An 18,006-nucleotide genomic window follows, 5' to 3' on the forward strand; every position below is an offset into this window, starting at 1 on the left:
AATGACATTAAGTAATGCTAGCCAGGGTAAAACACTACTGTACACTTTCAGAAGTTGTTGTAGGGGTGCTTTCTTCTCCCAAATATATGTATGTATGTGTATATATATATATATATATATATATATATATATATATATATATATATATATATAAAACAAGATTGTTATAGAAGTTCACAAGTTCATTTTCTATTCTTCCTCAAACTTGTTTTCTTTATTGAAGAACATAAAACAACATGAAATCACAAAACAAATATTATTAAATGTATTTAATATAGTGACACTCAGTTTGTGTTAATAGACGAGAGGCAGAATTACAGGAGGAAGTATCTTATATGGGAGCCTTTGAATGTTAGACAATGAAGGATTTTTGAGTCAAGTAGGTTAAGAACCATTGGTCTACACTGAGAAGTCAGCACCAATAGATGGCACAGTTTGTGCATTACATAGATCACAGCTGCAAAACTTCTTAAAGATGACAAGCCCTAGCAGTGTAAACTTGACTGATGTGTCTATTGTATATAATTTACAGCATACTACTTGAAGCAGACGTACTATTTAGAACATCAAACATCCAGACATACCCATTAGGATAGATATTAACTGACCATTCCAATTCACTAGGATTAAATTTAAATTTTTTCAATTTTGAAACATCTTTACTATTTAAAATAACTGTTTTCTATTGGAATATATTTTAAAATGTAATTTATTCCTGTGATCAAAGCTACCTTTTCTGCATCCTTACTCCAGTCTTAGTGTTTTACACGATCCTTCAGAAATCTTTCTAATATGCTGATTTGCTGTTCAATAAACATTTTTCCCTGGAATTCTTTAATGAATAGCAAGATCCAAAGATTAACATTCATCTGAGATTATACATTTCTGAAATTAATACTTTTATTTAGCAAGGATGCTTTAAATTGATGATAAAGACATATGTACAATGTTACAAAAGATTTCTATTTCAGAAAAATGCTGTTCTTCTGAACTTTCGATTCATCAAAGAAACCTGAAAAAAAAAATTCTACTTAGCTGTTTTTAAGATATAAATTATAAATGTTTTGGAGCAGCAATTCGAATATTAGAATGATTTCTGAAGGATTATGTGACTTGAGTAATGATGCAAAAAAATCAGCTTTGAACGCACAGGAAAAAATTACATTTTAAAATATATTAAAATAGACAACAGTTATTTTAAATAGTACAAATATTTCAAAATTTTACTGTTTCTGCTGTACTGGGGATCAAATAAATGCAGGCTTGGTAAACAGAAGAGACTTTTTTAAAAACATGAAAAATGTTACTGTTCAAAAACTTTTGACTGGTAGTGGAAATGTACTCTTTTATCTATCCATGTTATCTTACACTGTAAAAATGCATTGTTCATTAGCTCTGAATGGATGCGTAATGTATGTAATATGATACATGAAATTCAACTGTCAATACCGCAGACTCCTAGTGCTTTCAAAAAAATGACTTTTACGTACCTGACTTGTTGGACCGAACTGGAGAAAGATAGGGTTGGCGGGGAGGAAGTAGGGGGGAGGAAGGGAGGGAGACAGACACTCCTCTGGTTAAACTCGGCCTCAGCATCTCCTCTGAAGGGTATGGCTGTACTGGCAGTGGCCCACTGCCATGATTCTGAACACCCACAATCCCCTCCTCCTGAACTCTGTGATGGAAACTGGGGCTGAGGGATTGACCACCTAAGCAAAATAAGAAAGACAAGGAAACAATTAATAGATGTTTTCTCCTCTCTATTGAACACTTGATTATAAATGTTATCTGCATGCAAATAGTTTTATCACTTTTTTTAAACAAAGCCGAAAATGAAATCCTGTATGAGTGATCCATTAAGCACGAGTCACTTATTCAACCACAATAACAAACACTGATAATTTAGAACAGTTTGAGTCTCAAACTCTTGCATTAGATTAATTTATTCTATTAGAAGTGAGAAGAAAAAGAAAAGAAAAAAATCTATGTATGCTTTCCAGTTAGATGACAGAAATCCAATTAGCTAGGTATCATTACCAATGGCTTTTTGCATCCAAGACTTCAAAACCACTATAAAAACATACGGAAAAACTACTAAGGCTGTCTCATGACCAACAGTAATATTATACATCTTTCTCCTCCTATAATAAGCCCTTTCAAAGAAAGCTGAGAGTAATTTAAGCTCTTTTAACATTCCAAAGCAAACATACAAGGCCTAAAGTTTCTCTCACCACAACAGGGTTTGCTGGTGATCTTTACTGCCAAAACGAAGCTGGTTTTAAACACAAAGCCAACAGAAATGCAGATTTCACAGGACAACCCGCCGTATTATGAGGAGGACATCCCTGCGGTCATTTTGGAGGAAGACTGATGAAAGGGACAAAACTGTAAAACTACTCTGTGTACATGAAAGGAAATACAAAATAAAATCAATATGCTACTCCTGTTCAACTTGTCAGTTTCCACAATAATAAAATTGCTTAGTTTAGGACAAAAGTTTACATCCCCCTTTCGGAATCTGCAAAATGTTAATTTTATCAAAATAAGATGCATGTTATTGTTTATTTAGTGCTAATCTGAAAAAGATATTTCACATAAAAGATGCTTACATATAGTCCACAAGAGAAAATAGTTGAATTTATAAAAATGACCCCATTCAAAAGTTTACATCCCCTTGATTCTTAACACCGCGTTGTTACCTGAATGATCCACACCTTTTTTTTTTTTTTTAAAGCTGTTCTTCAGAAAAATCCTTCAGGTCTCACAAATTCTTTGGTTTTTCAGCATTTTTGTGTATTTGAACCCTTTCCAACAATGACTGTATGACTTTGAGATCGATCTTTTCATGCTGAGGACAACTGAGGGAATCTCATGTAACTATTACAGAAGGTTTAAACCCTCACTGATGCTCAAGAAGGGGAAAAAACATGCATTAAGAGCCTTTTGAACTTTTTTCTCTTGTTTTGCCCTAATCTTCAAATTCAAAATGTTTTCACCCCCTGCTCTTAATGCATGCTTTTGTTTTTCTTCTGGAGCATCAGTGAGGGTTTGAAACTTCTGTAATAGTTGCATATGAGTCCCTCAGTTGTCCTCAGTGTGAAAAGATGGATCTGAAAATCATACATTGTTGAAAAGGGTTCAAATACACAAAAATAGTAGAAAACCAAAAGATTTGTGGGACCTGAATGATTTTTCTGAAGAACAGCAGGCAGTTTACCTGATCAAGACAAACAAGGGACTCATGAACAACTATCACTAAACAAAAACACAGCTGTGGATCATTCTGGTAAAAACATAGTATTAAGAATCAGGTGTATGTAAAATATTCGAACTGGGTTATTTATATAAATTCTTCTGTTATTTTCTCGTGGACTGCACCGTTCTTAAAGACTGCGGATATGGGTTGGTTGTCTAAGAATGTCTAAAACATTTGTTTTTCATGATGCATTTTTTTAGAATGTAAAATTCTAGGCAATATCGATAACTATTTCCATGTTGTGGCTAAAAAAAGTAACAAATTGAATTAAATAAATTTTGAAGCAGAAAGACTAAAAATATTTTTTACAGTATATTTCAAAAGTGCTTTGTTAATAAATTCTACTATAGAAAAAGATTATTCAATTGTATCAATTTTGTTTGCATTTTTGTTTTAAAAGGAAATGATACTTGAACTGAGTTTAAGGTTTCACTCCAGTACGGAGACTATACGTAACATTGGCCATAGGGTGGAAAATGTGCCGGCATGGCTTTCTTCATCCCTTTTATTGCAGATTTGTGGTCGGTCGCCTTTTAACACAGCCCAGCAAATCAAGTCTGACTAATGACAGTCTACTCCAGAGAGCTCTGAAATAATTACAGCCCTGCATTCATAACACGGAGGCCTGACCAAAATACCAACCAGAGACTCCATTCATCAGACATCAAATATTTATCAGAATATAAATTCAGTCGAAATGAGGGTTTGGAGCTGGACGGAGGCCTTGCTGAATCCTATATTTAGTCAAATGTGGACAGACCGAACCAGACAGAAAAAAAAACATTCAAGCTGCTGTAAATGGACTCTTCATGAGCATGTGGGCATAAATCAGGTATGCTGGCGTTTTGGCATCATCACAGGAATGTGGCGTAAATCAGGTACGCTGGAGTTCAGAATCACTATAAGAAACAGCAAACGCTGACAAATGTTCAACTTCTGGAGAAAATTAAATAAAAGAATGTATGTTTTGTAAACACATTTCCGATATTTCGATATACATTGTTTCCCATACATTCTTTTTAATTTGTGGCGATTGAAAAAACAAGAGCACTACACATTTTAAAATTAAAATGCAGTGTGCATCTTTGAAGGAAACCAACTGTTTTCAGAAAAGTTTTGATGCCATTTTCATTTTATCTGATAAAGTAGCATTCATGAGCGCAGCTCTGCTTTGTGTACAGCTGATACCGGGGAAACCACTTTTTTACTGTTCCAAAAGCGACTCCTGCTGGGAGAGAATGCATTTGCATTTTCAATAAGCAGCTTGTTGCTCACTTCTTTTCTGTTTTCTGCAGCAATTTTCATAGTTTTTTGTCCTGTCTGAAGCACTTTTGTTTCAACCTATAAGAATAATCTGCCTACATTATAGTTTAAAGTTAAAGATATTAATATTAATAAGGTGAGTCTGAGAGTCTTAAGTTTATTTGACAGTAATTTTACATTTCTTGTTTGTATGAGGGAAAAATACAAATAAAAGGTGAACAATTTATATTATATAGTTTTATAGAAGGAGGTTTCATGGACTTGGCAAATTCATTTTTCAGAAGTTTGTAGACTTTGTAGGCTTTTTAAAAAAATGTTCATATCGATATCGGAATTATTTCGTATCAATCGAAATTAAGAAATGTATCGTGATATAAATTTTGCCCATATCGTCCAGCCGTAAAAAGAACACCTAGACAGAAATAGAAACATACAGTAGAGGAAAACAAAGACAATAATCCTTAACCCCAGATGGTACCAACTCTTCTTCACACAAACAGGAAGTAAAAAAAACGCCACAGGCAAGGACAGACAGATGACAGCAATGAGGAAGGAAGGGAAACAAACTCATTTCACATAAATGCCGATCTATGAACTTTTCATTCATTAATCATGGTTTCCACAAACATATTAGGCAGTTGTTTTCAACATTGATAATAATAAGAAATGTTTTTTGAGCACAAAATCAGCATATGTGACCATGGACCACAAAACCAGTAATAAGGGTAATTTTTTTTTTTTATTGAGATTTTTAATAATCTGAAAGATGAATAAATAAGCTTTCCATTTATCTGTGGTTTGTTAGGGCAATATTTGGCCAAGACACAACTATTTGAAAATCTAAGGGTCTAAGGGTGGGGAAAAGTTCTTAGCAATGCATATTACCAATCAAAATTATCTTTATAGAACATGATCTAGAGAAGTTCACTTTGAGAACAAAAATGTACAGATAATTTACTCACCCCCTTGTCATCCAAGATGTTCATGTCTTTTTCTTCAGTCGTAAAGAAATTATGTTTTTTGAAGAAAACAGTTCAGGATTTTTCTCCATATAATGGACTTCTATGGTGCCCCGAGTTTGAACTTCCAAAATGCTGTTTAAATGCAGCTTTAAAGGGCTCTAAACAATCCCAGCCGAGGAATAAGGTTCTTATCTAGTGAAGCGATCAGTTTTGTTTTGTTTTCTCCCGAAAAAAACAGTGTTCAGGTAGAGCAAAACAAGCATTTGAGGTTAAAAAGTATAATTTAGTTATAAATTGTTATAAATTGTAGCTAAATTTTGATTGAAAATTGATTGTTTCGCTAAAATAATGTCTTATCGTTTAGATAAGATTCTATTTCTCTGCTGGGATCGTTGAGAGCCCTTTGAAGCCGCATTTAAACTGCATTTTGGAAGTTCAAACCCGGGGCACCATAGAAGTCCATTATATGGAGAAAAATCGTAAAATGTTTTCCTCAAAAAACAAAGAAAGACATGAACATCTTGGATGAAGGGGTGAGTATATTATCTGTACATTTTTGTACTGGAAGTGAACAACTTATATCCTAATAATTTTTGGCATAAAAAGAAAAATCTATTATTTTGTCCCATACAATGTATTTTTGGCTATTGCCACATATAAACCCATGCTACTTAAGACTGGTTTTGTGGTCCGAGTCACATATTAGGATAATTTCTTTGATAGACACTAAAGACTAGAATAATGGCTGTTGAATTTAAGTATAGTTAAATAGAAATTTATTTTAAACTGTAGTGATGTTTTATGCTGTTTTTACTTCATTTTTTATCAAATAATTGCCTTGTTGAGCATAAGACACTAAAAAAAGTCTTCAGTTTCAAAAATGATGGATTTAAAAATTTAATTTGAATCTGAGGATAAACAATTTTACTTTTTTGGCAGGGAAAAATGAAGCAAAAATGACAAAAAGAAATATGTAAGATTTCTAAGTCACTAATTAAAATAATAAACTAGGGATGAACTGAAAATAGCAAAATAAAAAAAAGCTATGTCAGTGTTCGGTGTTGTGCTTTGTTGGTAGGCAATAATGTCTACTAGAATGTTAAAAATGTTTTTTAACATTTTAACAACGTTTTTAACATTTTTGAAAAGCAAGACAAAACTGTAAAAAGCACATTTTGGCTATTTAATTTATGCAATGGTGAAAAAATTGGCAAAATACATGAAAATACATGAAAAAAACACGAAAAACCATGTTCGGCAATTGGCCTTCGCCCAGTGTTTAATTTTGTATGGCTTCAGCCAAGAATTTTCATTTCGGTGCATTCCTATAATAAACATTTCACTTAAATGATCATGCATAATTTACAGGAGTCAAAACATTACATAATAAAAATTATATTTAACAAACACAACTTTTAAACAGTACTGTATACAGTATACAAACCAAGAACAGATTGGGCGATGACTAATATAATGCAGACTCCTAAAAAGAAGGAAATGGTTGACAATTGTATTTGTCCCTAAATCAAAACATGCAAAAGCACAGATGGACGACAACATCTTGGAATTATTAGCCAGATAAAATCAATCATCCCTAACCTACAGCAACTTTAACTCTTACATGACTCAGCATCAGCATCCTTTTGTAATTTAGCCTCACTTTTATCTTGGCTCCCAAATTTTCAACATTTCCTATATCCTAATTCTCTTCCTGATGGCAAAATTCCAGCAGCTCTCCAGGAGGACTCCAAAAATCAGTCAGTGTAGCCTGTGCCTGTCGTGTTTACCTGACATGCAAGCCATGGTGCATCTGTCAGATTAGCCTAAAACGCACATGTTGACTGATCACCACTGGAACTTCTTAAGCGTTTCAAAGAATGTTTTCCATGATTAGCTCACTCATCTGTAAATGTGGCCAGCTGCGTTTCTGGTAATGAGATTAGCCTTTGTGTTACTGGAATTCAAACCTACAATCTCAGAGAAGATCATCATCATAGCAATACACTGCATCTTTGGTACAAGCTAATCAAACAGTTTAGAAAACAGCAGTTTTTAATTAGCTAACATTTCCCAACAATCAACAGATTTGGGAAGATGACCAAAGGGTTTTAAAGTCATTCATGTTTGGAATAAAGGAGAGTAAATAACAATTTTCATTTTTGGGTTTGCATTAATTGAAAAAAACATTAACTCTTGCATTACATTTGAGAGCCAAAACTACTTAATTTAAATTCACAGTTCAGAATTTTGGTTGCAAGGGAGTTTTATTAGGTGGATAGACAATAATCTAGTGTCTACATAAACAATCTGACTCTGCTAAATTACAAGAGGAGCCCCTGCTGAGTAAGGAGAAACTGGACACCAAAGCAGCTGAGATAACACAGAGAACCCTTCAGGAGCATGTGCACACACACACACACACAACTGGCCTCAAAACATAAACCTTACCCTGACACACACAATGCAGATGGATCAACTTTCTGAACGTCACTCTATTCCTAGAGATTTATACCTGAGGACAGTAAAGACTCACACACACACGTTGTAAACTCAACATCTCATGCCATAGTCATGCTGTATCACTCTGCACTGTAACCCAGCATTAAACCGGCCCCTGTTTTTAAAGCTAAATCCTTTGTGATCCGACCTTTACAAGGCCTCAGTTCAAAGGCAGGAGAATACTTCAATCTGACATTCCATACGAAAAAGGGTCAATCCATGAAAGCAGAAATCCCAACAAAGTATGTTTCTTAAGGATTAAAGAGTTCAAATCTACAAAAAAAGGAGTGAGAGAGAAAAGATTAAAAAGTGACGAACAGAAATAGACAAAATCAGTAGAAAGTGCTTATTGGTTAACTTATTTTAGAATGTTTTGGCCCATCATTGGCGTCAGTTCTACTAGATGAGATAAAGAGTTGCTGGGGCTGTATTACAGTAACATCCTCACTTAGAAACTTGTTCTATCTGCTTAAAGGGGTCAACGGATGCAAAACTCACTTTTGCATGTTGTTTGAACATTAGTGTGTGTTGGCAGTTTGTGTACACAACCACCCTAGAGCCATAAAAAAAAAAATCCACCCAGTGGTATTTGTTTAATCTTTAAAAGTAATATCCCCTTTTTTAAATCAGGTCATTGATGACACACCGTCAAAGGCCGTTCCCACGATAGTTGATTGACATGAGTGCTTTACCGCCCTCACTGAGCTGAAACAGTCCACCTCCGATCGCCATTGTGTTGACTCAGGTGCAGGGAAGACAAAGTGATTGAGGTGTTCTGTTTTTGGATGTAATAATGAACAGAGCAGTCGTCATTTACTCCCAACATCTGAGCCACATAGGATTAACGTTACTTTCGTTTTTGAAAGGAAAGCGCCAATCCCGATCTACATATGCGTCTATGTTCGTGCAAATCATTCGTGATGCAGCTTCACCCACAGCAGAAGTGAGTATAAGGTTTTTTTATGCATCTTTGCAAATGGCCTTTCTTAATAATGTGTTGGTTAGCAAGTTTCGCAAAATGCGGCTAAACAATACGGCTCATCATCCCATGGCAGAGAGGGGCAGCGCAAGCAGAACATTAGTATTTAAGGGAACATGCAACAGAATAGCTCACTCTAAAAAGGGCTGGGGACTCATTAAGACCCTAAAGAATCATATCAACTTGTGGAAAATGGGCATCTGATGACCCCTTTAAGAATGAAATAAACTACATGACTTTTAAAATATAAACAGATTTTAAAACACAAGGCATCATACACTTGCAGACTTTTTAACAATTACACAGAAAAAACTGGGAATTACACACTCAATAACTCAGGATTACACACTAACAGACTTTGAAGATCTTTTGAACACAACAAACTCAAGCAGAAACACATGCCTCGTTGCTAGAAGACACATGACAAATGAAAACAATGTGTTCTAAAATCAGCTAAATAAATAAACAAAAACCTTAGACTATGTCAAGTCAGATCTGCAGCCTGGCTCTGACATTTAGCAAACATCTGGGCAAAAGTTGTGTAGTGTATTCCATCTTTTAGCAACTAACTATGGTAATTTTACTTAAGAAATATAACTTTCATTCAAATCTCAAGTCAAAAATTAAGATGTGATACAGCCTCAGATTTCATGCTTACTTGTAGCAGACAATCAAACTACAAACTACATCTGAGCTGTTTGTAGGTTTGAATCCCACAAAGATCCATTAGCCATCTTCATTGTGCCACTGAGCAAGACAAGTTTGCTAAGGGGTCTGTCTATGTAATATGTTTTTGAAAAACATGTTTGTTAAATGAGTACTTAGCAAAAGTCTGTGACACAATAGTTCTGCACTTCCAAGAGAGAAGTTTAGGGTTTTAAGATCTATCTTCAAGATAAAAAATTCTAATGTAGAACTGCAGGTACTATATGTGACCCTGGACCACAAAACCAGTCATAAGGGTCAATTTTTTTTAAACTTAGATGTATATCTCTCTCTCTCTATATATATATATATATATATATATATATATATATATATTTATATTTATATATATATATATATATATATATATAGAGAGAGAGAGAGAGAGAGATATATACATCTAAGTTTATATATATATATATATATATATATATATATATATAAACTTAGATGTATATCTCTCTCTCTCTCTCTATATATATATCTCTCTAGAGAGAGAGAGAGATATACATCTAAGTTTATATATATATATATATATATATATATATATATATATATATATATATATATATATATATAGAGAGAGAGAGAGAGAGAGAGAGAGAGAGAGAGAGAGAGAGAGAGAGAGAGAGAGAGAGAGAGAGAGAGAGAGAGAGAGAGAGAGAGAGAGAAATTGCCTTTAAAGTTGTCCAAATGAAGTTCTTAGCCATGCATATTACTAATCAAAAATTAAGTTTTGATATACTTAAGGTACGAAATTTACAAAAAATCTTCATTGAACATGATTTTTATTTAATATCCTAATGATTTTTGGCATAAAAGAAAAATCAATAATTTTGACCCAGACAATGTATTTTTGGCTACTACTACAAATATACCCATGCTACTTGGTTTTGCGGTCAGGGTCAAATATCTTCACGGAAAAGGCAATCCTAGAATGCAATGCAAAAAGAAGAGTACGTTTTCAATAAAAATTCTGATTCCATATGGAGTCAAGGGAAATGTCAATTCTAAATGTCATTCAACAACAGAGTATCAAAAAAGGATCAAATTTCAGTCTAATTAAAAATTGACTCTTTTATTTAATATTCATGTGTGCTACATATTTTCATGCTTTGTGTCAATTGCTTAGCAACATGCAAATGTCAAACTCTATTGTAATCAATTGTGAGTCGATTCTTCTGTGTGCCATTTCTGTAGCTGCACATGTACAGCATTCCAAATCAGTCATTTATGAGCTTCCAAATCATTTAGGCTGCTGCATTAAAATGAAGCGGTTTATGAAGTGAATAGACAGCAAGACAGCTCAATAAGTTTTTGAATAGGACAATAATATATTTATCCACACATTTTGTTAAAAGCTCAGTATACTGTTAGCCTACAGCTATTTTCTAGCCATGCATATCTCTTATCTCTCCCTACATTTTACAATTCTTTTTAATTGCTCTGAAAGCTATAACTTAAATATCCTACACTCTTAAAAATAAAGGTGCTGCACGATGCCATAGAACCTTTTTTGTCTAAATCTTTTCTCCTGTTTCGCACAAGCTTCAAACCTTTTAAAAGTTTTTCATTTGCTTTTATTTCCTCAAAACTCCACATATTTTACAACATGCGCTCAAAGTGCAAAATTGTTCTCATGTTAGTCAGAATCTTAGGACAAATTCACCAGCTTGGAATCCAAACAATGCAAAAAAAGTGCTTAAATTAGTGGAAGGGTACAAGGACAAAAACACGGAGGAAAAGGAGAGGGACAAATGAGATTGTTTGTTTCTGAAGGAATCTGTCCTACTGTAGTTGACCATGTCTTAAAGGTATATGACAGACATCAATATGGCCAGAAAAATGTCCCTTGCCATGGTATATTGTTTTTGAGAACATTACAGGCAGTAATGTGGCTTTTTTAATACTTCATAAGCACTACATCACCATATTAGAAAGATTTATATTGGCTGCTGAAAATTCAGCTGCTTTATCAAATAAGTATTTTTGATCAAATAAATGCAGTCTTAATAAGTGACTTTCTTACTAACTTTCAAAAATGTTAAAAAACTAAAAAAAAAAAAACTAAAAAAAAAAATTTACATCCACAAACTTTTGCATGCTAGTATTGATCACAGTAGTATGTTGCAATATATACCAGTTGCTTTGAAACATCATTATGTGCTGGAAGAGGGCATGATTATATTGTTTTTGATACTGTACATATGGCAATATGCTATGGAAGCCTGTTTCCCCCACTGAATAAAGAATAAAAAAAAAGGTAATTGTGACACTTTCTCTCACAATTCTGACTTTTCTTTGTGCAATTGTGAGTTATAAAAGTCAGAATTGCGAAATATAAACTTGGAATTCAGATTTTTTTTTCTAATAATAGCATGATATAAACTCGCAATTGCAAGTTATAACTATAAGAAATTAACAAAAAAAAAAGTTACTAACATGAAAAAGTTTGAAATTATAACTCACAGTTTCAAGAAACAAACTTTTTTGATGTTTTTCCTCTCGCAATTCTGCCTGAGGGAAAATGTCTGATATTTTCTCAAAATTGCGAGTTTATATTATTTTCACAATTCTGACTTAATAAATTGCAATCGCATGTTATTAAGTTAGTTTAAAAATAGCATGATATATACTCGCAATTGCAAGTTATAATTATAAGAAATTATCAGAAAAAAAGATAGAAACATGAAAAATTGCAATTATAACTCACAATTGCAACAAACAAACGTTTTTGATGTTTTTATCTTGCAATTCTGCCTTTTTTGCAAATGCAAGTTATAATGTCCATTTCTGAGGAGGTGAAATGTCTGATATTTTCTTACAATTGCGAGTTTATATTATATTCACAATTCTGATTTAATAACTTGCAATCACATGTTATAAAGTTCTTTTAAAAATTCAGATTTGCGAAATATCTCACAATCCTGAGGGAAATAGTCTGAGTTGCAAGTTTGTATCATGCAATTCCAAGAAAAAAAAAAATTATACATATATATGAATTGCAACTTTTTAGCTTGAAATTGTGAGTTTATATTTTACAGTTCTGAGAAAAAAAAAAAAAAAAAGAGTCAAAAAAGCGAGACAAAAAGTCACAATTATTTTTTTTAATTCAGTGGCAGAAACAGGCTTCCATAATATGCAACAAGTCATTTGAAGGCAAAGATGAATTTAGATTAAAGATAAATTAGTTTAATTTTGTCTTAAAAGTCTGTACAAATGAATATATTTTGGGGGGAAAAATATATTAAACAGTAGCTAGTAGGAAATTTGTCTTTTGAGAAAAACTTTGACTGAATAAAAATGGTCATATTTGGCACCAGAAAGGTTTCTCATGACCTCACTACTTGTGTATCTGCTGTTCTTTATTACTTTTGCAACTGAGAACAGAGCTTCCAGGCAGATGATCCGCCACAGAAAGTGGCACTGTAGAGCGTAAGAGTGGCGTCTGATCTGTCATGTGTGCTGGATAACTCTCTCCATTCCCCTGCAGCTACAATAAGGTGTCGTAAATACTTCATGAGCAATATGTCTCTTTAGAGGACACACAAGTGTTGTCTCTAACCGACAGAGACTTCATCGACTGTCAGTAAGAAAACCAGAGGGAGTTCACCGATGTTAGTAGAGCAGATTTGCACATCAGAGAATGAACAAAGTGACAATCAACTACATTCAAGAGAGGAGGATATACAAGGGAAATTATTTATTTGCAGTCTCCTGATTTAAAAACGAAACAAAACAAAACACAGAGTTAGATTAGTAGATGAAAAGTTTCTTGTATGTGGGTCAGGTAGTGTTTGTTTGGCTGCTCTCAAACTTGTCTTGACATACTTAAGTGAGTGAGTGGAGCAGAGATGAATGAGGTTAATTGGAACACGGCTCCATTGAGAGGCTCCGCTGGGAGAGAGGTATCGGGCCAGCTATGGTGCTGAATTCAGCAAGAAGCCCGAGCGGATACAAGGGCGATCTTGTGGTACTGGGTGTCATGGTAACGTGACATCATTAATTAAGTAACGACTCTTACTTGTCACTGTAGTTGACGTTTCAAGAGAGTGACGTCTGTGAAGTCTGAGAGCACAGAGACACTCAAAGGAATATTCACACATAAATTAAAAATTCTGTTATTTACTCACCCTCATGTCATCTCATAACTCATATGAGTTTCGTAGAACACACATTTAATTTGCATCCCCTCATTTTAATATAATAAAACTGACTGCAGGACTAAGTTGATAAAGCTGCAAAATGGCAAAAAGTACTATAAAAGTGCCAAAAGACTTATAATTTGAGTGTTCTGAGGTTATGTGATGATTTTATGTCATGACCAAACCAAAATGTATGTCATTATTTCATACAAATTTGAGCTCTTCCCTTCTCTTTTCTGGCTGCATTATTATTAAAAAGTTAAATTTGTGATTCCTGAAATCTGATTTTGGAAAGAGTAACCTTCATGAGAGAATTCTATTCAGTGAATGGCTTGATCCAGTTCATAAAATCAATCATAAATGATTTATTTATGACAAGTCTTCTTCACAACGGCACACTGAAAAACAAGATTTTCAGTGAAGATTCTTGTCTGTTTGTTACACAGATATCATCTGACTTCTGAAGACATGGAATATAGCATGCTAGTCATATGGACTACATGCATGTATTTTTATGATGATTTTGCATGCTTTTTGTGAGCTCCAATATCCAATCTCCATTCATCTTTCAAAATTCTTTATTTTGTCAGGGTTCGTACAAGGTGCTTAAAGTGCCTGAAGTATTTGCATTTGACTTTTTTAAATTGAAGGCATGGAAAACCCTTGAAAATAGCAATATTCCTAAAGAGGTACTTGAAAAGTGCTTGAATTATTGAAAGACAATGTATTTATAAAATAAGTTTTTTTTTTTCAATAAGCACATACAGTGCCGCTCAAAAGTTTAGGATTACTAAGTTTTTTATTGGTTTTTAAAGACGTTCCTTATGCTCATCAAGCATTTATTTGATCAAAAATACAGGAAAACTAATATTGTAAAATATTATTTCAATTTAAAATAACTGTTTTCTATGTGAATATACATTTCAGCATCATTACTCCAGTGTTTAGTGTCACATGATCCTTCAGAAATTATTTTCATATGTTGATTTATTATCAATGCTGAAAAGAGTGGTGCTGCTTAATCTTTTGTTGGAATCTGTGATTTTTGTTCCAGGATTCTTTAACAAATAAAAAGTTGAAAAGAAATCTTTTGTTTTCACCAAGGATGTGTTAAATTGATAAAACGTGATAGCAAAGACTTATATTGTTAAAAAAGATTTATATTTTTAATAAATGATGTTCCTTTTCACAGAATCACAGGTTCCAAAGCAAAAATAAGGCAGCACAACTGTCTTTAATATTGCTAATAACTGTAATTAATCAGCATATTAGAATGATTTTTGAAGAATCATGTGACACTGAAAACTGGCTGACACTGAAGTAATGGCTGATAAAAATTCAGCTTTGCATCACAGGTATAAATGATATTTTAAAATATATTAATATAGAACACTATTATTTTAAACTGTAATAATATTTTACAATAATATTTTTTTTTGGCCAATCCCAGCCACAGCACTGTAAATCTCTTTGGAGGCCATAAGCCAATTATGCAATTAAATTAAGCGTACACACAACAGCCAACAGCAAAGTACAGTTCAGTAGGTTTTAGCAACACTTTATTAATATCATTTTCCTTCCTTCTGGGCATAAAGAAGCTTACCTGCATCTCTTTTGCCAGTTCTTCCTCCTCCCTCGCGCCCTTTCTTCAGCACTCCCTTAAACATGGTACAGTCCTTTGTTCCTGCAGAGACACAAATGAATCAAAGAAGAGCACATTTAGAAACACAATGTAAGATAAATACTGTGAGCAGTAGTGATCTGATCAATAATACCTCAATGCTTTGGACGAGTAACTTCCAACAACTTGACAACACAATAGAAAACAAAACACCCTATTCATTTTATGTATGCGTGTGTTGCCACCTCGTGACAGGAGGAATTGGTTGATGAAATTCCCACATTCCACATCTAATTAACGCTCCGCTGCCTGGTCTTAGGCATATAAACAAATAAATAAAGAAACAGTGAGTGCCAGCGGTACCCACACACTGTAAACTGTTGCACGCCACTCACATAATCCAAAGTGAAATAAAAATAAATTTTACAGCTCAAACTGAAGAAAAACTGAAAAACCTTAGTAGGCAAGAAAAGGCCAGTTGCTATAAACCACTCAAAATAAGACGGAAACTAGTGTGCCACTGTCCTTCATGAGTTCATTCCATGTGTCCACACGGCAGCTGTCCACACTGACACGTCTTTCAGACAATAGCAGGAAATACCAGCCCGTCTACCAAACCTCCACTTCGTTCTAAAATAGCAGAATGGATTTGTCTGCTTATCTGAGTATCCAGGCCTGCAGGCCGGTCTCACAGTGACAGGCAGGTCAGAGGTGGAAATCTGGTAATTAGGAGACACAAGAAGAGCGTCCTTTCCTGGGTTCTCCTGGAATCCAGCTGTACACGTTTAACTGTCCCATTACTACAACTGCATTCAAGGCATTTCACATTACACTGAACGTCCAAAAGTAGCATCGAAATGGAAGACAGATCTTTACCATATTGTGATGCACATCCAAGTGAAATAGACTATCGAAAAAATATAGGATGGAGACTTGGTTCTGTGCATTGGTTGTTCATAGGATTTTCAGATATGGGCGTTGTACTTAAATTAGAAGCGGATGAATGTGAGCTTGCAGAGCGAGGTTTAAGTGGACTAAATGTTTGGAGAAGATCTGCATACGTTACCATGTAGTCTGTGATTTTTACCAGAATGCCCAGTTATTTGGATTTTTTTTTTTAATTTTCCAAGGTACAATATCCAAGGTACACATTTCTAGCAATTGTGCATTTAATTCTTATAGTGTATTTTCAGAAGGTTTTGGAATATGTCCTCTCCCCAAATTTTTCACTACCGAAACACAGTAATAATAATTTTATTAGAAGGGTTATATTGACCTTTTGAGATTTTGCTCACATCTACATTGTTAATATAATTTTTTGCTTTTTTAACAAAATTCTTTCAGAGGTAAATCAATTACATTTTAACAATATTTTAAGTGTAATTTATGAGATTTGTTGTATTTTGAATCAATTCTTTCCTTGAATCCATTTTTTCTTTGTAAAAGGCAAGGATTAAAACATGGACTAAAACATACACTGTTTTGGTAGTGACATGAAAAATGCGGGACACATTTTTTACATAAAGTTTCATCATTTACAAAGAAAATAAGAAATATATATTTTTAACTAGACTTTTTAAAAGAATCAAATACACCGTAAAAAGTTGTAACCAGTTTCAACTTAAAAACTTAAGTTTAGCAGCTGCCTTAAGATTTTAAGTTAAATCAACTTTCAAGCCATTTAAATGTACAAGTTATATGAACTCATTTTTATTGTAATAAGTTAAAATGACTTGTAGTTTTAAGCTGATTTAACTTAAAAACTTAAGGCAGCTGCTGAACTTAAGTTTTTAAGTTGAATCTGTTGAAAACTTTTTACAGTGTAGATACTTTTAAAAACAACAATGACACACACACACACACACACACACACAAAAATTAGGGGTTAGGGTTCAGGACAGCCACCTCCCAATTAAAAGTACCCAGTAAATGATAATATTATATATTAGGCTTACTGATATTTTAAATATTATATTAAGTTATGCGTTTTAAAACAAAAACACACTAGTGTAAACACAACCTTAGTAAGTATCTAAGATTTGAATACCTAAATGCTTTTTAAATGTGTTTTTGGTTGTGGGACAACATTTTGCATTTTTCTGTAGAACCGCCCATATATGGACGATCCTTTCCTTGAAACGTTCCTAAATTAAAACGGATCAAAACAGATGAATTTAATAAATCATTAAAGTGTCAAACTCTAAACGCAATAACTGGCATCTATTAACTGTATTTGTCCAGTCAGTGCTTTTAACCCAACCCTCTACAATGACAGTACAATCACTCACATGTGACTATATTTTTATGCTAGGTGACTAAATGTATATCATTAACCATTGGCAAATTAATTTTAAGATGTGTGAGTTAAAAGCTAGAAAATAAATTTAGCACGGATATATTTACACTCACTTTCAACTTGAAGACTCTGACTAAGGACTTGATAGTCTGGTATCAATGGATGCGTAGTGTATGTGACATACTGTAAACTTTAGTGTGAAACCACCAGACATTTACTAGAGATTTACTTTAAGTTTCACCAAGCTAATTACTCACTAAAAACTCCCAAAGATCATGTT

At 33.6% G+C, this 18,006-nt stretch overlaps 1 protein-coding gene across 2 annotated transcripts in view; it reads right to left on the bottom strand.

The window, feature by feature from the left end:
* Positions 1 to 15,476, bottom strand: part of tanc1a (tetratricopeptide repeat, ankyrin repeat and coiled-coil containing 1a) — a 91,754-nt gene extending 76,278 nt beyond the window's left edge. For both annotated transcript variants that reach the window (XM_073851816.1, XM_073851815.1), the window contains exons 1-2: positions 15,413 to 15,476; positions 1,491 to 1,709 (exon numbers count right to left, since the gene is read on the bottom strand). In XM_073851816.1, the coding sequence (XP_073707917.1) occupies positions 1,491 to 1,709; positions 15,413 to 15,476 (283 nt within the window). The remainder of the gene's footprint in view (positions 1 to 1,490; positions 1,710 to 15,412) is intronic.
* Positions 15,477 to 18,006: the final 2,530 nt, after the last annotated feature.

This window comes from Garra rufa, chromosome 12, assembly GCF_049309525.1.
Source record: "Garra rufa chromosome 12, GarRuf1.0, whole genome shotgun sequence".
Taxonomy (NCBI): domain Eukaryota; kingdom Metazoa; phylum Chordata; class Actinopteri; order Cypriniformes; family Cyprinidae; genus Garra; species Garra rufa.